The sequence below is a fragment of the Phoca vitulina genome, unplaced genomic scaffold (genome assembly GCF_004348235.1).
Source record: "Phoca vitulina isolate PV1807 unplaced genomic scaffold, GSC_HSeal_1.0 scaffold19, whole genome shotgun sequence".
Classification (NCBI taxonomy): domain Eukaryota; kingdom Metazoa; phylum Chordata; class Mammalia; order Carnivora; family Phocidae; genus Phoca; species Phoca vitulina.
The window spans coordinates 7589505-7616096 of record NW_022589722.1 but is presented as its reverse complement, the minus strand read 5'-3'; the positions used below and the strand labels follow the sequence as shown (position 1 = coordinate 7616096).

At 43.0% G+C, this 26592-nt stretch overlaps 1 protein-coding gene across 1 annotated transcript; it reads right to left on the bottom strand.

Moving 5' to 3' along the window:
* Nucleotides 1–1794: 1794 nt before the first annotated feature.
* On the bottom strand, nt 1795–2325 carry LOC116640086 (uncharacterized protein C12orf74). The gene has a single exon (XM_032416903.1). It carries the CDS (start codon nt 2323–2325, stop codon nt 1795–1797), a length of 531 nt encoding a protein of 176 aa, XP_032272794.1.
* Nucleotides 2326–26592: the final 24267 nt, after the last annotated feature.

Below are 26592 nucleotides of genomic sequence, written 5' to 3'. Positions count from 1 at the left end.
AACACCTCCGTGCTCTCACTGTTGGTGGTGCAGAATTTCCTGCCCCTGGGTTCAGTCATGTGACCTGCTCTGGCCAATAGAATTAAGCCAGATACTGACCCCAGGCTGCAAGGGGTCTTGCACGCTTCCGTGTCCTCTTGAACCTCTCCCTTCACCACAATAAGAACAGGCCCAGTTTTTAATAAAGCAACGCTTCCTAGAGCAGGTAAAGTCTGTGTCCAGCTCTGATTGTAAGATGGAGTTAGCAGACATACAGTAGCCCTCTGTCTCCAGGAAAAGGATGAGGAACCCTTGGAGTGCAACTACCCAGCTGAGACCAGCCTCCATCAACTCACACCCAGTAGACACTTGGACGTATATATGAAACAAGAGGGGTTGTTGTGTTAAGCCACTGAGGTTTGGGGTGGTTTGTCTCCAAACCTCAATGAGAAAGAGCTCATTGATACACTAACAAAGTAATTTGCATTTTCCTGTGGCTTTGTTAATATCCTCAGCCTTTGTTTATGCCTTTAGGTCGACTAGGGTTAAAATCAACAAAGACTGCATCCGATGGATCTCATTCTTCCTCCTCTGAACAGCAAACTTGTGCTTGAGGATTGAGGTCCCGTAATAAAGCAGTGGTGAATTCCTGAGAATTTCTCTGCGACTTTCCAAATGAAACTAGGGCCTTCCTGCCAATCCTGCCAATGGGGTGGATGAAATTGAGCATGGATCCCTTCCTTGCTGCCACAGAGGCTTTTCATCCCTGGGAGGGATGGCAAATCTGGGGCCATAAGCTGAGAACCATGCTGAAAATTCAGGGCTGGTTTCAGAAGTGACACCATCTACCTGCTTCCTAAGTAAAGGCACTGTCTGTCAGAGGAGGCCTTTTAAAGGTCGTCCTAGATTGAAACAGCACATTTTGCTGTTTTTTATCCCTGTCCTCTGAAGTTCTCTTTGAAAATCTGTTGAATGATCTGGCCTTTATATTTTCTCGACCCGACAAAACCAATTACTAAGTGGATGTTAATGAAGCCACGGGGCCAAGTCATTGGCAATTCAAAACGAAAACCATGACCGCTTGTGGCTGTCATACTTCGCCCCCAAAAAGCTGCAGCAAAATGCTGTGCTCTTCAAGGAGACTCTTGAAATTAAGACTCTCTCACCCAGAAATGTTAAGTGACTCGGGGGCTGTAAAACAAAGTGCCCTGATTAACATGCCGTCAGGCTTGCGCTGTCAGAACAGAAACAGGGATGGAAAAGTAAATAATGAACCATTTTCATGGCGCCAAAGCAAATAAAGACATACACACCTGGATGGATGCAACGCTTCTCCCGGAAATCAATTCTAAAAATAGACCTTTTAGTTTTGCTCAAATCCACCCAAAATTCCCAAGCAGACATTTGGAAAGGAGAGGCAATTCAGTTTCTTAGCTGAAATGATTTGGATATTTTCTTTTTAGTGGGGAGATAGGGGAGAGGATTAGAAATTTGAACACTTTGTTCTTTTTCTGCTTTTAAAATAGCCGTACCAGGTTGTCTTCGAACGGCATGGATTTGCAAGAGGGCCATCTTTGCTCTCCAAAGCCTGAGAGACCGTCGCTAACCTGACCTTCTCTAGGAGAAGAAAGTGAGTTAGACTTCCCAGACTACTGTACCCTTTTACTTGGGAGCCAACATGTCCTTAAAAGTATGTGTCCCCTCAGCAGTGACGTCCTGTGCTGTGTCCCATCATAGGACGCCCTGGCCTTTGGGGTAATATGGCAACCCAGAGACCTATTTTGCTTTGCAGGGCACTGAATGAGCACAGGAAGCTCAGAGCTGTGTTACGTGAGGACCAGGGGGCCATGTGGCAGGGTTGGGCGGTGAGTGGCCTCCTTTTTCTGGAAGAGAGGCCTGAAGAAGAGACCCCTCACTGATGGGCTGAAGTGCAGGATGGGGTTCAAATGAGTCAGCTGTGTTGAGGGCCCTTTTGGGGTCTGGAGGCAATCTTGCTTGGAGTCTCAAGGGCAATTGGCAGTGTGAAGAATTCTTTGGGCTTCCAGGTAGACTCTTAGAGAGGTAATATGGAGAGCCTGCAGGCTCCTTCCCAGTGGGCATTTCCAAGGTCTCTTGCTGAGACAGCGAGTGTGAAGTCCCGCGGCCATTGCCCCTTAATCTCCTCAAAGTGGGAGAGGTAGAGATGCGGCCTGGGGCTTGCCGGTCAAAGTAGAGAATTTTCCCCTGGTTCTCACTGTGCTTCTTCGACAGACTCCTCAGGGGGAGCTGAGAAGAGGCCCCACAGCCTTGGGTCTGCACCTCTGGGCAGGACGGCTCCACCTTCCCTATGCAGCTAAGAGGCCCCATTGCTGGAAGCTTCCAGGGGACATTGTTGGACTTGCTGTTCTCTGGACCATACTGGGGTTGTTCAGTTTCTGAATTCAAGTGCTGCTTTTCCTTGGTATGCCTTTGTCCTTTCCCAGGGGATAGTTACATGCAGGTTGTTGGATTTTAGTGAGGAAGAGCAGCAGAGAGTGAGGAATGAGGGAGACTGATGTGAGAAAAAAGGCATCTGAAATTTCACATGAAAACCTCTAATTTGTCACGAGAGATGGGTAGAGACCACTTATCATTAGCGTCCTTTATGTTTTGCAGATAATTAACATAAGGGATTTCAGCCTTCCCATCTGAATAGTTTATATGTTGAGATTTGTTTACTGTTTACTTATTATGCCTTCCAGGTTGAAACAAACAATGTTTTAAAACGCTTAGTGATGGGGCACCTGGGCGGCTTAGTCAGTTAAGGGTCCAACTCTTGGTTTTAGTTCCGGTCATGATCACGGGGTCATGGGATTGAGCCCCAAGTTGGGCTCTGTGCTCAGAGGTGAGTCTACTTGGGATTCTGTCCTCCCTCTCTCTCTGCCCTTCCCAGGGCTCCCTCTTTATTAAAAAACAAAAAACAAAAAACAAGAAAAGCAAAAAAAAACCCCTTAGTTACCTATGAGACTTTTTGGAAGCCACAAAGCTTATCACCTTTTGATTTTTCCTTTTTTTAAAAAAGATTTTATTTACTTATTCATGAGAGACAGAGAGAGAGGGGGACAGAGGCAGAGGGAAGAAGCAGGCTCCCCATGGAGCAGGGAGCCCAGTGCAGGACTCAATCCCAAGACCCTGGGTTCAAGACCTGAGCCACCCAGGTGCCCTGATTATTCCTTAAGACAATTAAATATACATTAACATTTTCTTACATTATGTATGGATGCATTTATTTATTTATTACAGTGCTTTGGTGTATTCCAGGGAAATAAGGACATAAGAACAAGAGGAACAAAGCCCCTTCCCTCAAGGTTTCAATTACAGAATGAGACATGGTTTCAAAGATATTGCTGTAAAGTACTTTGCAAAAGACATTCTAGATTTTATCCATCCTTGTGTTTTGGAACAAATAACTTGCAAATTTGAAAAGAAAAACCCAGATGTCACCCAAATGCCATACTCTCATAATTAGCAGTGGCTTCTAGGATTCACTAAGGCAGAATCACCTCTCAGTTAAGCTCCTCTCAGGCTCAAGGTGTGCTGATTCCACCATTTGACAACTTTATCCATGGCAACACGGAAATGACTTATTATAACTCCATTATTTTGTAGTTCCCCATATGAAGAAAGTAGTTTTGTGTAGAAAAGCATTGATCCTTACCCATCCTGCCAACTACTGCATAAAAGTGAACTCTTATTATTTACAGACCTGGTGTGGGGCTGTGGATCAGAAAGAATAACCATCTTCCCTTTGCCACGGGCAATGCGGAAAGTGGTCTCAGACTGCGTTTGGCTTGTTTACAGGTGAAACATCAGTAGCTGACTGCATATTCTGAGATCTCCAGTAATAATTTTAGCAAGTCTGTAATTCTAAAGCAAAAACTCAGCAATCTGAAATGCTTTGGGAATGAACACATTCGGATAGCCACATCTTAAGGATAGCTAATAATTTCTCTTTTAGTGCTATATGAATTTAATTGCGCTGATAACGCTTCAGTAGACCTATTTCTACAGTGCATTCTTGACTTCCTCCAATTGATAATGGAGAATACTACACAGTGGTAAATCTTTTCTTGATGACCTGGCCTCCTCACGTTGATTATCACTCGTAGGACGAGTTGACATGCAGTGACTGTTACTGTGTTTACTGCAGTTTTATGAAGAATACAATAATTGTTACAGATTTTTATAGCCTATGATTATTTGCCCCATACTAAATGGCCTCCCACTGATGTATTCCCGAATTCTTATTCATTATTTCTCATTTCAGTTTGGGTACTTGCCTATGGGAGCCACTCTCCCCTTTGTTTCTTCTAGGCTGTTTCAGGCACGGAAGTCCAACAACCCTGTGGAGAGAGGATTCATAGGCTCTTAGGTTTACTCTCATCAATAGGAGCACAATGTTATGACATTGTCATGACAATACAGTGACATTGATTTTGGGGATTCCGTGTTCTCCTATATTTACTCCTTGGTTCTCATCTGGTTTAAGGCCAAATGAAACGAACAGAAACAGATTTTAGACTGGAGAGTTGTTCAAGGAGCTACTTAGATATGAATTAAAGTCAATTCAACTCTTACTTACAAAAGAAATCTATAATTCTTAATACTGGGTTGCTTTAATATTTTGAGCTGAGGTCTCAAGTGTTACAAAACTTCACATGTAGAACAAAAATGCATGATGCACCCTTATTTTGGGGGTGAGGGAAGAGCTAAGAAACTCACATTTTAGTCAAGGTGGGGCTGAACTGATTTTGCTTCGAGACTGATAATTTCTGGCTACTGATCGAAAGGCTGACACCAGCTTTGCTGGAGGAGAATGAAGAGGCCCATTCCAACCTTTGATGAAAACAGAGATATCAGGTCTCTTTTCAGGGCCCGAACTGGAGGGGCCGCTTCCTCCTTCTCCCAAGAGACAAAGGGCCGAGTTGAGGACTGGAGTGACAGGTGCCTTCACGCACATACACGTCCAAGAAACGTAATTATTTTCTCCTTGATAGCCAAGTCCAAGTTCTAGGCAGCAACACCATTAAAAGGAATTTAGTCTGATTCCATAGGTACTTGCAGGAGACTTCTATCAGAATGCTTAGTATGCGGGTTTCCCCTTGGTTCTTGTGACTTCTTCCTCCTCCTTTGAAGGGTTAGGACACTGCTTCGGATATCCTTTCCAGCCACGGTGGCCAGTAGGAAGTCATTATGTCCGATAGGACTTAAGGGTCATTCAATATTATTGATTGGCCTGTGTCTCGAATACTGGAGCTAAAGCAGTAGTAACTGCTGGCCTGCCTCACTGCAGAACCAGAGAAACCTTACATGCAGCAGGTCTCTGGGCAGCAGTTTGCAGAGAGGGGAGAGCCCAGCCTCTGGAGTCACCCACCTGCTGGCTGTCCCCACCTCACCACCAGCTAGCCTGTGACCAGGGCAAGCCTCTCCCCTCTGGCAGTCTCTAGGCCGCATTTATGGAAGGGCATTGGAGTGCCTCCCTCCCCCACCATGGGTCATGGCGGTCATTAAATGGATAACACCCAGGTTCTGGGGAGGCCCTCCCTAAATGATTACCCCCACGGATCTCATAAAGGAGTCAAAAGTTAACCGAAAAAGTAAGGCGAACTCTTCTCCTATATGTTCTCTAAAGGACAAACTCAGTAAATGACCATTAGAAAGATTTACCAGCCTTTGACCTCCCAAGCAAATGCCACCCACACCGTTGGGGAGGCAATCTCCGTGTCCTTGAAATTAAAACCATAGAGATTAATGTTTCACCCATTCTTCTCAGACCTGGGGAAACGGGCAAGATAGAACCGAGAGAAGTGGGTAGCAGCAGGATCTAAGCAAACGGAAAGTGTGAGAGGGAAACCCAGGCAGCCCCAGAATGTTGCCTTTAATACCTGTGGGATGGTCTGCATCATCCAGGTGGGTCCTGACGAGGGAGTCAGCAGATCCAGGGCAAGCTGCCAGGTGAAGGTTTGGAAGAACAGGTTCCACACCTGTAACAGTGGACTCTCCCGGCCAAGGGCAGGCGAACTTGAGGCCAGTTGAAATGGGGAACTGGCCTCTCCCCTCCTTAGAGACTTTTCTAGTTATTTGTTTCTGAAAAAGCCTATAGGGGAGAAAGTTCAGAATCTAAGACTGCCTAAGAAAAATGATTTGTTTTTGTTGAACAATGGATGATCCAATTCAGAAATGATGCAAATGTGGCTTTTTACTTACCTTCAAGTGTTCAATAATAATCACTGATAGTTCTGCGAGGCGGTTCTATTCCGTTATTTTCTCTAAAGTTGTGAGAATCATTCCTTTCAACCTGACTTTGCTCACATCTTAAAACATTTTGTGTGGATCTATTTAATGAATGGGCTGTTTTGATAAGCAGTGAATAATAGAGGAAATGATCATTACACTTGGGAATAAATTTGTGAGCATTAATTTTCAAATAATTAAAATGGGAATGGAAAAACATTTGTATCTACCAGCATTCTCATTTGAGCAGTCCCCAAGAATGTAGGCAATACTAAGAAATATTTCTGCAAAATCTTTCTAAAAAAAAATTCAAACAAACTCTAATTAAGTCTAATTTACTGAAGTTTTCATTGCTTAGAATCTTTACAGGTACTTATTGTTTTTTTAAAATTTAAATTCAATTAGCCAACATATAATACATCATTAGTTTTGATATAATGTTCAATGATTCATTCCAGTGCTCATCACATCACATACCCACCTTAATGCCCATCACCCAGTTACCCCATCCCCCCCACCCACCTCCCTTTCTGAAACTCTCAGTTTGTTAACCGGAGTCAAGAGTCTTTCATGGTTTGTCTCCCTCTCCGACTTCTTCCCGTTCAGTTTTCCCCCCCTTCCCCTGTGGTCCTCTGCTCTATTCCTTGTATTCCACATATGAGAGAAACCATATGATAATTGTCTTTCTCTGCTTGATTTATTTCACTTAGCATAATCCCCTCCAGTTCCATCCATGTCAGTGCAAATGGTGGGTATTCATCCTTTTTGATGGCTGAGTAATATTCCATTGTATATATGAACCACATCTTCTTTAGGCACTCATCTGTTGAAGGACATGACAGGTCCTTCCACAGTTTGGCTGTTGTGGACATTGCTGCGATAAACATTGTGATGCAGGTGCCCCTTCTTTTCTTTTGTATCTTTGGGGTAGATACCCAGTAGTGCAATTGCTGGGTCATAGGGTAGCTCTATTTTCAACTTTTTGAGGAACCTCCATACTGTTTTCCAGAGTGGTTGCACCAGCTTGCATTCCCACCAACAGTGTAGGAGGGTTCCCCTTTCTCTGCATCCTCGCCAACATCTGTTGTTCCCTGTCTTGTTAATTTTAGCCACCCAGGGACCCTTGTGTTTCTGGTGAAGCTGACTTTCAAAGTCTTTCTATTTCTCTTTGGGATACCAAATTTACAGGTACTTATTGTGGAGGTTTCTGTAGGTCAGTGGTTCTCAGAGTGGGGTCCCTGGATCAGCAGCATTAACGCCACTTAGGAACTTGTTTGAAAGACAAATTCTCACTCTTCCCTTACCTCTTGAACTGGAGACCCTGGGGTGGGGCTGGAAGTCTGTGTTTTAACATGGTCTCCAGGAAATGAAGGGGGGGAAGTTGGAGGGGGAGACAAACCATGAGAGACTGTGGACCCTGAGAAACAAACTGAGGGTTCTAGAGGGGAGTGGGGTGGGAGGATGGGTTAGCCCGGTGATGGGTATTAAAGAGGGCATGTTCTGCATGGAGCACTGGGTGTTATACGCAAACAATGAATCATGGAACACTACATCAAAAACTAATGATGTAATGTATGGTGATTAACATAACATAACATAAAAAAAAAAGAAATTTGAGAACAGTTGCCTTAGGGGAAAACGGGTCTTATTTATATAATGTCTTGCTCTTATGATAACCTAACTATCAGTCTTTAATCTTCTTACTTTGGCCTTATTGGAACATTATTTACTTAGAACTTTGGAAAATGACTTGACCTCCTTCCTTTACAAACATTACCACCACCCCACCACCAAACCAAAAATGTGGTATTAAGAGCCGGTATAAAATAGTCTGAGCTCCTGCTAAGGCTTGAAATGAACTGTTTCACTTTAGTAAGAAAGAAAAATGAATAAAGTATCTTAGCTTTTGGTTCGCAGCACGAAGGTCGTACTTTACTAGTCTCCTCACGTGTGCGTGATTGTAAAACTGTCTCTCCTGGGGGATATGATAATGGAATATTTGATCCCCATCCAAAAATTTCCAACCTCTGGTTGTAACTCAAATAAGAAAATTAAAAGTCTAGGGGCGCCTGGGTGGCGCAGATGCTGAAAATTAAGAGTCTACAGAAAGGTCACAAAGTTATTACCAGGAAAAAAAAAATAGCACAACCTCTAAGAAGAAGGGCAACAGGGAGGAATTTGGGATGGGGAGGGGACATCCTGCAGGACAGGCAATCCCTAGGTGGGTTTCTCCTTCAAGACCCCAGGGGCAATTGTCTTGAAAGCGAAGGAGGCCCTTTCTGTCTCACTGCGGAAGATGGTTCTCTCCAATACAACTGAGGGGGCAACTTTTGGCATGGTTTCCTCCTGCCTGGCTAATTTGATCGGGATAAATCTTGGCTCACCTGGGAAGTGCCCCATGCAAAGTTTAAAGCCTGGCAAGCTACCTGGCATTCCTATTGGTCCTCTAGCTTAAAAAAAAATGAATCCAACATTAAAAATGAGGAGATTTTACAGAAAAAGTTGGATTGCAAACTTTAAAAAATATATATTTTTATGAACCAATCTGGCAACACTATGTCCATATTGGAACATTTCCATATCTATATAAAAGGAGGAGCTCTGAGGACAGGTTTTCTGTTTCAGATAGAAAGAGCAACATCGAGTTCACCACATTCTCTGCCAGTCCCCCCTACCCTGTCCCTGAGGCTACTGTTGGCTCCTATTTATCACTGTGGGTGTAGTTTTATTTCCTCTGACAACACTACAAATAATGGCCCCAAACTGGAAAAACCCCAATGTCCATTTCAATAGGATGTCCATCATCAGCAGACAAATACACTGATATATTCACCTACGAAAATAAAGGAGTTGCTCTGGTCCCAAACATAATGTTAAATGAAAGAATCCAGACTATACGATTCCATTTATATGAACAACAAGAGTGGGCAAAGTTCATCTAGGGTGTTAAAGTTAGGATGGTGGTCCTTATCCTTGGAGAGAGGCTGGGCTGTGGCTTTTGGGATGCTTGCATGTTCAATTTCCTGATCCATGTGTTGGTACCTGGGTGTGTTGTCTTTGTGGAGATTCATTCACTGGTATATTTGTGCTATGTGCATTTTTTCTGTTTATGCATGCTCTGCTTGAGTCAAAAGTGTCCTTAAAAATTATGTCTGGGGTGACAGATCATATCCCGGCTTACTTACTTGTTTATATGACTTACTGTCTAATATGCATCTTCGAATTAGCCAATTTCTAAAAAATTTTTTTCCTAGTGTTTGAAAAGAGGTTAAGATTTTTATTTGGGTTTTCTTGTAGGTTTTAGGGTTACAAAACTCCAATGGAACCATGTTTAAAATTATTGATCTCAATGCCCCTAGATATATCTCAACCTCTCTGAGTTATTTATTTAAGAAAGTTTTCTAAGCAATACATATTCTAAGCTGTTTCATATCTGAAATTGTCTGTATTTTTGCCATCACATATGAATCCTGGATATGGAATTCTTGTAGCTCAATATTTTCCTCTAAAGGTCTGTAGACATTTTTACATGACTTTCAGTCATTAGTATTTGAAATAGGAGCTCAGTGAAATATTGGCTCTTTGGTGGGTATTTTACACTTTTTTGTTCTTAAACTTGTTGGTGATTTTTTTAACTGTTAGATTAATTTCTATATATTTTTCTTTTTAAAAAACTGATTCCTTATATTTGAAGTTAGAAATGTTTAACCAGCATATATCAAAGTGGGTTCAGTTTTGCCTAGGATCTGGTGTGCACTCTCAATTAATTAAAATGCTTTTCCCAAATAAGAATTATTTCCTATATTATTTGACTATTATTTCTCTTCCATTCATTTTCTTTGTTTGAGGGAGATCTATTATCTCTTGACTGTAATATTTCATCTTCTCTGTACATTATTTTCATTGCTTTTAACTTATCCCTTGTAGTCAGGGAGAATTTCTTGACATCATTTACTATTTTGCTTATTCCATTTCCTGCAGAGTCTAAATTGCTTTTAACTACTTCTAAATGGCTTTGACATTAATTTTACTTTTAAGATACATAGGACTATTTCTAGTACAGTTCTTTTTTGCAAAATGTTTCCATTTTCATGGTGGCAGACTCTAAGTTCTTGAATCACATTGAAATACAAATTATTCGGCGCCTGGATGGCTCAGTCGGTTAAGCGTCTGCCTTCAGCTCAGGTCATGATCCCAGGGACCTGGGATGGAGCCCCACGTCGGGCTATTTGCTCAGCGGGAGCCTGCTTCTCCCTCTCCCTGCCACTCCCCCTGCTTGTATGCTCTCTCTTTCTGTCAAATAAATAAATAAAATCTTAAAAAAAAAAAAAGAAATACAAATTATTCAGTGTTTCCTGAGCTAAGGCCTATGATGAACTCAACTGTACACTTGTGGTTTAAAAATTAAAGTCAAAGAATCACAATCAGATAATTTCTAATTTTCCTATTTCTTGAAATAACTCTATTTCAGAGGAAGGTAGCTCTACTGAGCCATCTTAGAATTTTTTCCTTTATTCTTACCATCTGTAGACTATTTTACTGGGCTCTGTAGTTATTCTATTTGCTGTTCCTATGAGGGAAATACCTACTTGCTTGCCGTTGATTTATGGCCACAGAAGAGCTGAACTAGGTTCTGATAATGCGTGGGTTTATGCCAAAATATCTCAAATAGAATTTGTTTTGAAGGAAGAAATGACATACAGTTAAATCATCAGATTGCTTGCTCACTGATTTTGAAGACTAAGAGGCATGGAGAAGGATCTAGAACTACACCACAGTGCAATCACAGCCAACACTTAGGCTTTGTGCCATTGCAGAAATGCAGGGTGGAATAGCTCCCCATATGCCCAATCCTGTACTTGCAGAGACTTCTTACCAGGAACAAAGCCTGAGGCCTTCCCACATGCAGCCTAGTGCTATTTATAGGCTGAGATGAGAGGGTCCTAAGCACTGGACTTCCCAGTGAGTTCCCAATGCCCTCCTCCATTTTGAGTCTCAGAACAGTGCCAACCTCACCATTTTGAGTTGGGGTTTTAGTAGACATTTTTTTTTTTTTTTTACTAGCCTCTCTGATTCCATGTCCTGTGACCCTTTCCAAAGAGTTGTGATTTCCATTTAGGTTTTATGTGTTTCTATCATGCTTATTCCATGACCAACTTGAGAAGTGGAGCACATGACCCTGGCTAAGCCAAATATGCATATTAATCCCCTCCACACCAAAACCAGCTCCAGGATTGTTTAGGAGATGGGCTCGTGAGCTAAGCCTGTCCAATCAATGTGACTCTCAGGAATTTTGCTGAGATACTGGGACAAAGACTCTCTCTCCTGATGGATGTGAAAGAAGAGGCATGCAGCACTCAGAACTGTTGACAGCCATCTTGAGACCATGGGGATGCAGGAGCTAGTCTTAGGATATATTCGACGTCAAGGCAGAGAGTGCTTTTAGAAAACAAAACAAAACAAAACTGGGCTTTATTGACATCATTGAGTAGCTGAATCTATCCTCATTGGATTCCAGACAGACATTTCTCTATATTTACATTTTCCCAAGTCGTTAAAATTCCTTTATTGTTAAGCCACTTTGAGTTATGTTTTGTTTGGATACAAATGGATCTTCACTGGTATAGAGGTATCAGCTGGGGGTCCATTAATTCCTCTTCGTAACTTCCAGACCTTGTTCTCAGGAAGAGGGCAGCTTTCATTGTTTTTTTTTTGTTTGTTTTGTTTTTTAATCCAGAACTGCTTAGACTGTATTGAGAATAAAATCCTGTAGATTCTGGTCTGTAGATGGCACCAGTCCTTGATTTCAGTGGTTATGCTGATGTGAATTCCAATGTGAATTATTTTTTTGGTCACTATTGGTTTGTATTGGTTTTCTATTGGTTTTGGTATTGGTTTTTCTATTGGTTTTCTATTACTGCATAATAAATTGCCATAAATTTAGTAGCTCAAAACAACACATATTTATTATCTTACAGTTACTGTGGGTCAGAAGTCCAAGCACAGCTTATCTGAATCTTCTCAATGTCTCTCAAAGCTACAATCAAGGTGGTTTCTGGAGTTCATGGTCTTCTAATCTCACGTGGGTGTTGAAAGAATTTAGGGGGCACCTGGGTGGCTCAGTTGGTTAAGCATCTAGCTCTTGATTTCAGCTCAGGTCATGATCTCAGGGTGGTGAGATCGAGCCCTGCATTGGGCACTGTGCTCAACATGGAGTCTGTCTGAGATTCTCTGCCTCCCCTTCTGCCCTTCCCCTACTCACTCTCTCTCTCTAAAATAAATAAATATCTTAAAAAAAAAAAAAAAGAGTTCAGTTCCTTGTAATTGTAGAACGGAGGCTCTCCATTCCTAGAAGCCACCCGCAATTTCCTGCCACGTGTTCCTTTCTGCAGGTGGTTCATACCACAGTTGCTTCTTCAAGGCCAGCAGCACAGTCCTTCCCTCCAGTCTGGTAAGTCGGGTAAGGTGGAGTCTTGTAGATTTATTGTAACATAAGCATAGTGGTGACCTTCCATTACCTTTGCCCTATTCTGTAGATTAGAAGCAAATCATGGGTCCAACCCACTTTCTTAGGGAGGGGTTTAGTCAAGAGTGAGACTTGTGGGGAGCACATTGGGCTGTGTCTACCACAGTCTTTTCAGTAGTAATTTAAAGTTTTTAGAATTGGTATGTAGCTATCCTAGATATGTCCCCAACCTCTTACACCGTATCTTTCTTTAACTCTTTCACATCAGATTGGTCTGAAGGATGATTTTAGTGTTTCTGAGGGATAGAAGCCAGTGTTGAGGAGTAGAAATAAACCCAAGGAACCACACATCATAGAAACCCACAAAGTAGGCACAACTACGATTTCACAATTCCTTATTCCTTCTGGTCCTGGCTCTGTACCAGCCCATCTGTGTTTGCCAACACCCAGCAGAGCCTCTGTGGGGTCTGTTTCTTCCGTGTAATTGTAGTGTGGGCTGCTTTGAATCTTACTTTGACGTTCAACAGGGGCTCACAGTAACACTTAGACTTACGTGAATGAATTTCTTCTGATGTTGAGTAAACCAGCAGCACATTGCCTCCCTTGGAAAAAGTGGAGGTGAGATTTCGGGGTGATTTCTGACTAGTCTGAAGTCCTGAGCTGCTGCTGGTTTACCTGACGCATTTCATCCAGCTCGACTCAACCAATATTTAGCGATGACATTTTTCAAGTGACTGAGTTTGCCTCCCTAGTCAGAATTCTGGCTTTGAAGAAGTTAATGACTTCAATAATAACCCTAGAAATGAGTTTTAAAAGCCCAGTGGGGGGGGGGGGAAATGAGTCTGTGAATTTTATTTTTGAATGTAGTAAAGCTAGAACAGATAATTTGGTTGAAAATTATCCTGTTTTTGGTTTTTCATTGTGATTTAGGAACCATTTTAAGATTTCATCCACTTCTTTATGTTCTCCATCCCCAAGTCATAATTCTAGTGTGATTATGTCAAAATTATCTCCGCAGTAGCCAACTGTGGTGCTACAAACAGAGAATTAAGACTTCAGGAGGTGAATAAGCAGAAGCAGCAGGAGCTCTAGAAATGGAGAGGCATAAACCTTCTGATCTTCTGCAAATGTTCCTGAGGACAGCAAAGGAAGTGGGGGGTGGAGAGAAAAAACATGGTTTGTTACATAAACCAGAATCATTTCTAAATGGAAAGAAGGTGGATCTCATTTTTCTCAAATGACACTCATGAATCTTTCTCAAGCAAAGAGACTTTGTGAGATGGGTCGTATTACCGTCGCATTCTATATGGGTTGAAACATTTTTCAAAATGCTGTATGTGCACACTGGTTGTGATATAACCTGCAGCCATTATATAAAAATAAAGTCATCTTTAAATTTTTATGATGAAAGCACTTTACCTGATTTTATTTTTTATTTTCTTGGCATGCAGGAATATTTCTCAGGTCATTGTTCAAGGGATTATCATAATCAGAAACTGATTCGTGCATGGAATAGTGCGATGAGTGCATTTACTGGGGAATGGTCAGTGTACAAGGCTGATTATAATACATTAGAGAGCTAAATGATCGCTTGTAATTACTTGGTTTTATTTCTTATTTCTTTTAGCAGAGATCACTGTATTTGGTGGCTATCCATTTTGTTTTACCCTAGGAGGGCTCTTGGGGTATCGTTAAAAGCTCATCTCACAGGGTCAATCAAATTAACTCAGGAAAGATTCCAGGGGTCGAAGTGGCACTGTTCTGAAAAAACAATGCTTTATATTCTTAGTTTCTGCTTTTCAAACATAACGAGAATTTTTTTTTTTATATGTATGGGGTATACTTTAATTTTGACACAGCATCTAACACAGATTTTCCTGTTATCTTTTTGGGCAAGATGGGGACGTGTGGGCGAAACTGGAGTTAAGGTAGGATAAGGGGGATCAGTTGTACCCTGAAAAAACTCATGATAGGAAGTGTGGAGAGCAGCCTAGACAGAAAGGCCACACGTTTCTGTGTCAATCAACATTTTTATAAATATTTGTACGATGGATTAGAAGTCCTTTTTATCAGGGACACCTGGGTGGCTCAGTCAGTTAAGCGTCTGTCTTTGGCTCAGATCATGATCCCAGGGTCCTGGGATCGAATCCCACATCTTGAGCAAGGAACCTGCTTCTCCCCCTGCTTGTGCACTCTCTCCTTCTCTCTCTCTCTCACTGACAAATAAATAAATAAAATCTTAAAAAAAAAAAGAAGTCCTGTTTATCAGATCTGTGGATGCCCCATGCGAGGGGGGGTGGCTGAAAAAATGGACAATGATCAAAACGACCCAGGACAAACCCCCCCCCCCCCACTGATTGAAATAAGGACAGGAATCCAAGAAGATGGTATATGACTGGGATATACACTGAAAGAGATTTGAGTTTTTCTTTATTATATTTTAATTTTAGATACTAAAAATATTTAAAAATCATACAAAAAAGGAAATAAGAATTTCTCAGGTACTCACTTTCTAACTGCAGCATTTCAGTGTGTTTTATAGGTTTTCAAAAAGAATGTGTGTGTGTGTGTGTGTGTGTACATGCTCGAACACGTATTTATATTTACATATTTTGGATGTGTATAAGTAAGAGAGAAACATGTGGCCCTGTGAAAAAATATTCTAGGTAAAGTGAAGTCCGTCTATAGTCTGCATGTGTTCCCCCCCCAATTCATATGTTGAATCCTAACCCTCAAATATGATGGTATTAGGAGGTGAAGACTCAGGGAAGCGAACAGGTCATGACCCTTATGGATGGGATTAGTAACGTTTTCTCCCTCTTCTACTGCTAGTACTACTCATACCAACACTCTGTACCCGGATGTGTGAAGTTTGCATGCTGACCAAGTCTCTGACACCAGCTGGGAACTGCAACTCAGTGCAGTTCTGACACGATCCATCTGACAGATCCCACAGGTCAAGTGCTCAGTCCCACAAGACCGTCCCCACTTCAGACACCAATTACAAGTCCTAGGTTGTACCCTGTATTTCTGGTCAATTGGCTATAAATTGAGGTTCCCACAACCCTTGGGTTCTTGGGTTCAGTAATTTGTTAGAACAGGTTACAGAACCCAGGGAAACACTTACTTGTATTTACCGGTTTATTAAGTAATAAAGAATATGATAAAGAATACAAGAATGGCCAGATGCAGGATAAAAAGGGTGAGGTCTGGAAGGATCCTGAGCACTGGAGCTTCTGTCCCTGTGAAGTTGGGATACATCATTTTACTGGCACATATATGTATTTACCAACCTGGGAGCTCTCCAAACTTCCACTTTAGGGATTTCTATGGAGGCTTCATCATGTAGGCATGATAGATTATTACTTAATATCTGGCCCTTCTTCCCTCCTCAGAGAATAAAGGATAGAGTTGAACATTCCAGGCTGCTAATTGTGGCTGGTCTTTCTGAGCTATTCTGGAGCCCACCAAGAGTCACCTCATTAGAACAAAAGACATTCTTATCACCTAGGAAATTCCAAGGGATTTAGGAGTTCTGTGTCAGGAACCTGGGTCAAAGACCAAATGTTAGAACAAAAGATACTCCAAGCACCCCTACTGCTTCAGAAATTACAAGAGTTTTAGGAGCTCTGTGTCAGGAACCAGGGGCAGAAACCAGTATATATATATTTCTTATTATTTCACATGTTTAAACACCATCATGCAGACGTTAAAAAATGTAATCATGACTCTGTTGGTATCATTGTCACCTAATTGGTAGCAGGACATTGTTAGATGAGAGTGGTTTTCCTCTATTTCCTCTACCCCTTCTTCTGGTAGTTGTATCCTTTTTCTTTTGTTTGGAAGGGGGCTGTTTTCCTGCCCTCTTCTGCTCAACAGAACAAAGACTGGTCAGTCAGAACACTTTATCACTCTGGCTACATGTGATTGGTTAGTAGTTGACAAGCATTACAATCTTGGTCAATCAAGACTTTTGCTGGGGTTCAAAGAAGCAGGTGCTGCTTGATCTTCAGTCCTATGCCATGAAGACGGCATCAACTGGGTTTTGTTCGTGGCCATATTTGCTACCATTCGGGAGTACCTTCTCCAAAGGGAAGTCAATGCGTGGAAAATAAAACATATGGATATATGAAACCAGTTCTAATCCCTTACATTTCCCAGCTATGTCATAAATTCTCCTTTTTAAAGCCAAGGTTAGCTAGGTTTCTATTGCAGATATCCAAAAGAGTCCCAATTAATATAGAAGTAAGGTTTAGTCAACAGAAATGGAGATATTTAGCTTGTGTAAGAGACGACTGGGAGTATATGAGAACTCCCTTCCTGCACTTAAACAACTGTTGTGCAGTAATAGTCTTATTCTGAATAACTCCATATCAGAATTAGGTCGTAATTTAGAGAGGCAGATTTTGGCTCTGGACCATGTACATGTTTGTCATAACAACAACAACAACAACAACAACAAGATAAAAACAATTTATTGTTCATGTATTATATTTTTGGTATTGTTCTAAACCTTTTCTCAAAAACTCCACCAGGAAGGCGTATATCCTTGTTTTATAGATGTAGAAGTTGAAGTTCCACGAAGTAAAGTACCTTGTCCAAATGTCACTCAGCTCTCAGCTAATGAATGGCAGAGCTATAACTCAAATACAAGTCTATCTGACTTATGTTTCTCTTAATCATTGTACTATAAGCATTTGTTTAAAGAAAGCCATCGGAAGTTGTAAGTCAGAAGGCATAATAATGGCACCTTTGTCGTATGTAACAAACTTAGTCACACTGAAAAGCCGATGTACTATAATGACCATTCACTACCATATATACTTATTGAAAACTGTATTTGGGAAGACCATATGAATAAAGTCTTGATATTTATCAGGACAGATCCTTCATATTATTTATTTCTGGGATTATTTCAAGGGAACTCTTGCTATTCTCCCAAATGATTAGGTTTCAAAATGTTTAAGGCCCAATATTTAAGCAGCAATTTGATGTTCATCCCATTTTCTCATCAGCAGAACTAAGTATTTTTGAGTTTGTTGAAAGATATACAAGTAATTTTAATTCAGTGGATCCATGGAGTAAGGCTAGCTTGGCCAAGTTTGGCTGAGTTTTGGCTCTAACTGTTCTCTCCTGATACTAGTACTGCCCAGAGATTCGGGAAATGGAAGCATCCTCCACTCATTGTTCCTACCCGTTTTCCTTGATTCTGAATGTGGTTTTACTTCAGTGTTTTTCAGACACAATTGTCTCGTTAGAAGGTCCATGGCTGTGCTATCCTGGTTCATTATATCTATTTTTTTCTCATATTTTATTTTTTAGTTTCTAGATGCCCTTGGTCAAAACTCTTACACGTACTTCCTTCCTTTCCCGTGGTTTCTGCCGGCAGCAGAATCAGTCTCAGAGATTCCCACTGGCTGAGAACAAAGAGAAAGTCACAGAAAATACGGACGCTGACAACAGCTGCTCTTCCTGGCACAGGCTTCTCAGGGGAATTAGATTCTTAGGCCCCATAGATAGCAGAGAATCAAAAACTGGGAGGAAGGTATGGAGTCACCAGTCAAAAACGCCTTCATTTTTCGGTCATGGAAAGAAAGCCCTAGGAGAGTAAACGATTTTCCCAAGATGATTTAGCTTCTGGTGTGTTGCTGGCATTAAAACCCGGGAATCCTGACTCCTGGGTCAGTGGTCTCACCAAAGCCCATCGCTGGCCAAGCCCTTGTTATAAAGCCACTCACAGTACCACTGAGGAGGATGACACCACCATGTATGTGTTATGACTTGTTCCTTTATCAAGTAGCATTTCAGGAATCCTCATTTTTACCTTTTTCAGGTACAAATGTCATCTAAGGACCTTATAACCACTATCTGCGATACCAAAGAATGTAATGGCAAAACTTACTCTGGCAGCTTTGTCTTTGGCCATTTTTAAAGAATTTTCTATCCTGGGTGCCTGGGTATCCAGTGGGTTAAGTAAGTGTGTGGCTTCGGCTCACGTCATGATCTCAGGGTCCTGGGATCGAGCCCCGTGTCGGGCTCTCTGCTCTCAGCAGGGAGTCTGCTTCTCCCTCTCCCTCTGTGCTCTCTCTCTCTCTCAAATAAATAAATAAAATCTTAAAAAAAAAAAAAGAATTTTCTATCCTGTGGAGGTCTGAGCACCAAAAGAGAGGTCATCCTCATCAGAATTAAAGAACTGTCTTAGTGTGTAGTCTTGTGTAAGTAAGTCCATAGCACCTGTTGAGCTAAAGTAATAGTGAGACCCAGTGGTTTTGGTTTGTGAGAAGCAAAATGAATATATGGTCATAAAATATCTCTATTTTATGGATTTATGTATTAGATCTTTATTATTAATATTTATTATTATTTATTTTATGGATTTCTTTGATCATTTTCAATTTGGCCGTGCTCCCCCACTTCTGTCATTACCTCTGAGACTAGACTCCAGGAAACTTACCATCGATCGTTCTACCATAGAATTTGGTTCATTAGCCACACTACTTCCTGATCAAATTGTGCTCCTAAAACATACCAGTAAAAGCCTATTTGAAAGCATGTTCAGTTTATACTTTGCCTTTCTGCCTTACCCTTTTCATTACACTCCAGTGTGCTGAAAGAGTTCCATAGCGGAAGTTGAGTGAGTTGAGTAAATACTCATGTGCTACTTCAGTCTAGCGAGCATTTAAATATTAACAGAAGTGATAACAACAATAATGACAACAACAATCGTAGAATTGGTACTTTGTGCCAGGATTCAGAGGCAGAATGATGAATAAGACCTAGTTGTTGCTAATCTGCAGGCTCCTTGAGGGTGCGCCTGGGCCCCGTCTATCTTAGTGTACCTCCCTGCACCTGGCCCAGGTCCTGTGTGCAGTAGCCTCGGGGTTTGGCCAAGCACAGAGGAGGTAGGAGGGCTTTCTGATACAACCTGGGGTTGAGTACGGACAGGAGGAAGGAGGTGGGCATGACATGGTGCCGGACAGAAGGGTTTGCTGAGCCAGAAAGCTGAACAGAGCTGGGGTCAGCCATCTGTCGTCGTTGGCAAGGCCGGGATGAGGCAGCACCCTAAGGGGATGTCTGTGGGGATCCTGGTTCCCTGGGAAAGGACAGTAGGAGAGACCCAGACAGGGCGAAATTCCCTAGCCTCTCGGAGTAAGAAGAGTAAGATGATGATGATGATGATAGCTTTTACTTAGTGAGCATTTTGTGTGTGACAGACACTTTTCATACATTATCTCTCTGAATCTCTTTGATTTGACAAAGGCTACAATTGTGTCTTGTCCTTATGAAGAAGTTAACCGACCTGCTCATGGTCACATGGCTGGTAAATAGCAGAGCTAGGTCTAATCTCAAATCCATCCAACTCCATAGTCTATGTACAAATTGTTTGCGAACAAATAGATTATATTCCCGTCCAGCTTTCTGCCTTCCGACACCTTCACAACTGGCTGCTCCTGGTCGAAGTCCATTCACAGGAGGACTGTCACAGGGGTGAGATCCTTCTTCTAGTCCAAATTGGAGGAGAACTATCTGTGGCCAAATCTTAATTAAGAGAGGGTCACAACTGTTGACAGACAGCAGTGGCAGACGTGAGCGAGTGCTCGCCATCTGGTCGTCACAGGTAAGGAGCTCCTGAAGAGTCAAGGAGATGGTGTGGAGAAATCTTGAACCTGAACTCTGTCTGGTCTGGTCTTCCTTCATTCTTTATGCATATTTCTTTGCTATGGTGGAAAGTTATTTCTGTGCTGATAAATGATTTTCTCTACTTCTCATCTCTACCCTGAGATTGTAAAATAATTTCCTGCTCAAAAATAGCTTCCCACTTCCTATAGAATGAAACTGAGATCTCTTCAAACCCTTCCACACTCTGGCTCCAGAGTGCCTTCCCCATCTTTTCCCCCCATTTATCTCCCTTTGATCCCGCGTCCTGGAACAAGCATCTTTCCCGGGTATAACCGTGCCTCTTCTTTGCTTACGCTGTCCCCTTTGGCCTGGGAAGCCCTTCTGCAATCCAACCTCCTCACTTCTGATTTCAGTATCTGTAGCTGGAAGTGATCCTTTCCTTTCTATCTAAAAATTTTGTTTTATCTTCTTAAGCTTCTCAGATCAACCTTGGAATAATACAGTTGTAGCAAGGTATTTAGTGGATTATTTTAACAGCTGGCCCTGGAATAACTCTTCAGGAGGAAAAAACGCTGATGCACTGCTAAGGTACTTGCAGGAAAAGATGGTGCTGCCTTCAGCAGGAGCCCAGAGAACAAAGGTGATGGTTACACTCCTAGAAAGGAGACAACGAGATGAATGCCTTGTGCTTTTGAAAAGATGAATGAAAGGAGAGAGAGACAGGACAGAGAAACGAGAGGGATATGTGTGTGCGGGTAGTAAGAAGACAGCCAGCTAAGCACTGGGGCTGGGTGTCCTCAGGGGCGAAGTGGCCCAAATTCCTGGATGCTTGGTTGGCTAAAAGGCATCTTAAGAACAGAGAAAACTAATGTCTAACCTGGACCTGCAGTTTACATGTCTGTCTGTCTGTTGCTGCGTGGGACCAAAGCGAGCCAGCGTGGGCAGGAAGCCAGAGCCTGGATGTGACCACACGCACTGGAACTGGCAGAAATCTTGGGACTGGCGTTGAATCTTGGAAAACAGCTCAAGCCAACCTCATATAGGTTGCAGCAAATAGTTATTTATATCCTTGTCTTCTTTTATTTCCTCAGTGACGATGCAATATTAGCAATGATGACAAAATAATGAGAGCAAGGACACCGTGGCATTACTGTAGACACCTTGTAAAAAGAGAAGATGCCATCCACCGAGCACCTTTACTTAATGAGAGAAAGAGGCAGGAACTCAACAGTGAAAAGACCTAGATCTGATTTCCAGGTTTTCTATCTCCTAGCTGTGTAACTCGAGGCATTTTTTTTATGTCCTATGAATCTCTGATTTTCCATCTGCGAAATGGAAAAACGCTAGCTCTAATTCCTAGCTTGTTGTGAAAATCAAATTTAGTTGTTCCCTCAACGCGTATTTATTGAGTGCCTTCCGTGTGCAGAGGAATTGCAGAGCTGATGGCTGACGAGACCCTCGCAGCCCCTGGTCCCAGCCCCCGCCTCCAGCAGCTGTGTGTGAGCAAGCAGGACGCACACCACGCTGGGCACCTCGTTGTTAATGGTAACCTGGCTGTCTGTTTTTCCATCTTATTTGCATAGATGGCTCTAATGAGGCTGAAATTGCATGAAGTGGAAGCGTTATGAGGAAAGGGTCAATCTGGCGACAGTTTTGTACACAGTGCTTGTTTTCTGGAATATGCAAATGTGATCCCTAAAGCATGAAAGTCAGTGCCTCATTTGCCTTATGAATCTGGGTATTTTACCTGCTTTGTCCTCTGGGGAAGTTAAGGTGCTACCCTTGGTCTTACAGAGTCTATCCAGCTTTGGAAAATCATTTGTATTTCAGGAGATCTTAAGCATCGCCTTCGGAATCAATTACGCCCTGAGATCTATTCTTATTGCTGTTCAAATATTAATTGGGAAAAATATAGTTACTTTAGGGGGAGAGATTGAGTATGTGCGTATGCGTGCATATGAGACCAGGAATATCTTATTGTTTATTCATAGTGGTGGTCATCCCTCTGACCCACCATGGGAGACTGGTTAGTTGCCTTTTTTAGAGTCGGGTTAATTTGCAGAGGATCCTTATTCTCTCTTTTCCAGTGCCAAATGTGGTCATGAGCTTTTCAGAGTTTGAGAGTCGAGTTTGAACAAATGGGAGAGAGGGGATTATTCATCTGCAAAAATATTTCTTTATATGAAGAAAATAAAATTCATGGAGAGGCAGTTATAATGGGAAAGTGACAGGTGCTGAAAATAAATCTTAATGATTAACCTATTTGGTGGTGAAATTACACTTAATGATTTCTGTTTTCATATTCGGTTAGGAGAGAAATTGTTATGTATGATGCAAATCTGCTCCATGGCTACTTAGTAAAGCAAAGGGAGCTTTCATTCCTCTTTTGCTACAGCACTTACCATTTAGCACAACGACTCTGCAGTTTCTCTGTGGATAAAGACAGCTCTTTATTAAGTGTAGGGTACATTTTAACGCAATCCTGTTCGTTCATTCATACAATTGAGCTGACAGTTTGCGTCAATATAAGGCAAATATGTCATATATATGCTTATGTATAGATAGATTTAAAGAAGAACAGAAACACACACGAACAACATACTTAATACTTTAGTAGAGGTCCTCAGATAGGAAGTTGATGACATGAGACATGATTTGCTTTTCTAGAAGCTGACTCTTCTAGAAAGAGTGCTGACTGTGCTGGGCTAGACAGGGGAGACATATAAGGGCAGTGAAAGCTTTTTATACTTGAAATCTCAAGTGCTCAGCTCACCAGGCTCACTCACCACCAGGGACCCACAAAAGTCCTACTGTTCCCCCACAGGTAACTATAGGGAGAAGAGCATTAAAAAGTGAATCTGTTAGAAGAATCTGGGGTCACTGTTTCATGCTCAACCGTGGATTTGTCTCCCAATTGTAGATCACATTTTCCCACAGCTTAGTGACTTAAAACAAATGTTTATTGGGGCACCTGGGTGGCTCAGCCGACTGAGCAACTGACTCTTGATGTCAGCTCAGGTCATGATCTTGGGCTTGTGAGACGGAGCCCTGCATCAGGCTCTGCGCTCAGCAGGGAGTCTGCTGGAGATTCTCTCTCCCTCTGCCCCTCCCCACCCCCGCTTGCACGTGTGTGCTCTCTCTCCCAAATAAATAAATAAATCTTAAACAAACACATGTTTTTTATCTCACAGTTTCTGTGGGTCAAAGCCTCAGGGGCAGCCTAGCCGGGATCCTCAGACTTGGGCCTCTCAAGAGGCTGCAAGCAAAGTGCTGGCCAGGGCTGTGACCACCTGGAGGCTCCACAGCAAGAGGGTCTGCTTCCACCCTCCCTCACGAGGTTGCTGGCGGCCTCAACTCCTTCCTGGCTGTTGGCGAGGGACATTGGCTCCTGCTAAGTGGGCCCTTCCCTAGGGCAGCTCACAACACAGCAGCTGACTTCACTTAGGATGAGTGAGTCAGGACGGGCCGGGGCCGCGGGGGCGCATGTGAGTGTCCAGGACAGAGGTCACAGTCTTTTTGCAACCTAATCTTGGATGTGGCACCTCCCCACTTTTGCTGTATTTCCTTCTTAGAAGTGAGTTGCTAGGTCCAGTGCACACTCAAGAGGATGGGATTACCCCAGGGCAGGAGTGCTAGGAGGTGGGGTTCACTGGGGCCCATCTCAGAGGCTGCCTGCTACACCTATGGATGCACCTCTTGCTTACTGTGATGAAGTGGGGAGTCGGTCCCCCCAAAAATCACACAGCAGGGGAACCCAGGGAGGGAACAGAGCCCAGATGGGCTCCTGCTTGGTGGGCTCCTCATTGTATTGACCTCTGAGACGTCCCACATGAAGCAAACATGGGATTTACATGCAGCTACTGCGAGTGATGTCTCCAGCCCTTGGCTCTTGTTCTAACTCTGAAGGCCTTGTCCTTGGGGTGGGGGAGGCAGCTGACATAGCCGGTTGTGAGGCACCAACATGGCATTGTCGCTGGAAGCAGCTGGGAAGCCGGCCCCGCAGCTTTGCAAAGTCTCCTAACACAGGCCCGAGCCACTGAAGGGTTTTCTTGGCCCCTAGGCGTCAGAAGCACTAACCTGTCCATAACTTTGTCTTATAGCTGATAATTGCAGACAAAAAGTATTTCTTTTAGACCTGACTACTCCTTAGGAGATCAGACCTTTGGATTCACCTAATGGCACCATTTTAAGGCAGCATGGCAAAGAGGTTGAAAATGGTCTCCTGGGTCAGAGCTGAATGTGAGTGCTGGCCTATTAACTGGGTAAATAACAAGTCAATTAATCTCCCAAAGTCACCTGTAAGATGGGGACTGGCATTAGCTCTGCCCTCCCGGGGTTGATGTGAGCTCCGTCCTTGATAATCTATGTGAAGGGTTAGCCCTTATTGCTGTGGTTTGAATGCGGATGATACCTGAGAAAGATGAATATTCCACGCCTCACGGTTTGGTAGAAGGACCGGGATTTTTACCCCAATCCCCAGAAATAAAGAGACCGGGAAGAAGCCTTCTCTGATCCTACATTTCCTCCCTTCTAGAAGAGGAGGAATGGCTTCTCTGACCAGAGATGCGGGGAGGAAAGCGAGGATGCTCAGCATCCTCTGCAGACCTGGCTTGTTACTCTACCGAAAGCTCCTCTCGGCAGATTCTGTCCTGGTGGTGGGGAGCTGTCCTGCTCTGGGGGGGGGGGGGGGCAAATTCTTCTTCACAGAGGGGGATTTTCAGGAAGCCCAACGTCCCATTCTTCCGTGCCGCTGTTATCAGTAATAAACCTGCTAGTTTGATCTTTATCTATCTGCATTTTTCAACTAATTTCACACAGAAGTAGTGTCGCTCCTCAACTCCCCTCACCCCCCGCAATTATCGTTATTATTGTTCAGGCAGCTGCGAGAACCAGCCCAGGTATTTGTGAAAGTCAAAATGAAGGTGACAACACCCATTTATTGGGAACAAACTCCATTTTTTCCTGTTCCTCAGGAGACTTCTTGCCCGTTTGTGGGGCGATTCGGGCCAGATTTGGGGATTCAACGATCCGTGGTGCTTTCCCCCGGTTCTGTTTGGAGGGTGGAGAGCGGGTCTGAGTGCGGAAGGCAGATGGTGTTACTGCAAGCCCAAGGGACTTCCAGGGCGCAGTGGCCCCTCCTCCCGGGCCTGCGTGGGGTTGAGCGCCAGGGGGGGTCTCTGCCGGGCAGGGGGCCAAAGGGATTTTAGTGCCTGGTCTTTAAATCTTCTAGCTCCTGGTTCTCAAATAAAAGTCCTTTGCATTTTGAGTCATCTCATCATCTGTGAGCAAGCTGTCATTTCACTTCTGCTTTGTGGAAAAAACATTTTCTAAAATTAGCCATTCAAGTTTGTCATAATTATAATTACAGCATCACCAAAAAGCCACACCTGACAGGGGCAGAGGGTGCCACAGAGAGATTTTGCTGAGGGCTCGAAAATGCCACCCCTCCGCCCCCCTTCAAAAAGAAGAAAGTAAAACAGGAAGGGAAAATAAAATCTGTGAAATTAATTTGCTAAGAATTTAAGTTTATCGTTGGGTGGTTTCACTATGTCTTTGCTCAAATCCGCATGGAAACGTATTGTCACCTGCTAAAGAGCCACTAACTTCAGAGGGACTTTATGAGGAAAGAATGAGAGAAGATATGTGGAGCACTTAGTGTTGAGTACTTCTAGCTAGCAAGTTCTCTTTTTTTTTTAAGATTTTATTTGTTTATTTGACAGAGACACAGCGAGAGAGGGAACACAAGCAGGGGGAGTCGGGGAGGGAGAAGCAGGCTTCCCACTGAGCAGGGAGCCCAATGCGGGGCTCGATCCCAGGACCCTGGGATCATGACCTGAGCCGAAGGCAGACGCTTGACGACTGAGCCACCCAGGCGCCCAGCAAGTTCTCAATAGATAGTAACTCAGAGTAAAAGTAACGATAATGGCCATCCTAATAGTGTGGACAGGACCATCATTTACAAATGCTGCAAGGGAAGCAGACTGCTGAGGGCCGTGGGCAAATTCAGTGAATTGGCCTGCCCTGAAGGAGCCCTCTGCCTCACATACAGCAACACACCTGAGCAGCCTGGATGCTAGTGTAAGCCTAGTCAGTGTTTCCTAAAGTGGTGTTCCAGGGAACAGTGTTTTAGGGGATGACAATAGATGGCTTGAAGAAAAAACAGAGTTCCATGGTCAAATTTGTGAAAATCTGCGTCTTAACTGCTCCCTCTCGCTAGATTCAGCATGCACGTTCGATTTTATAGCCTTTAGAAGTGTCATAAGGAAGGAAGTGGA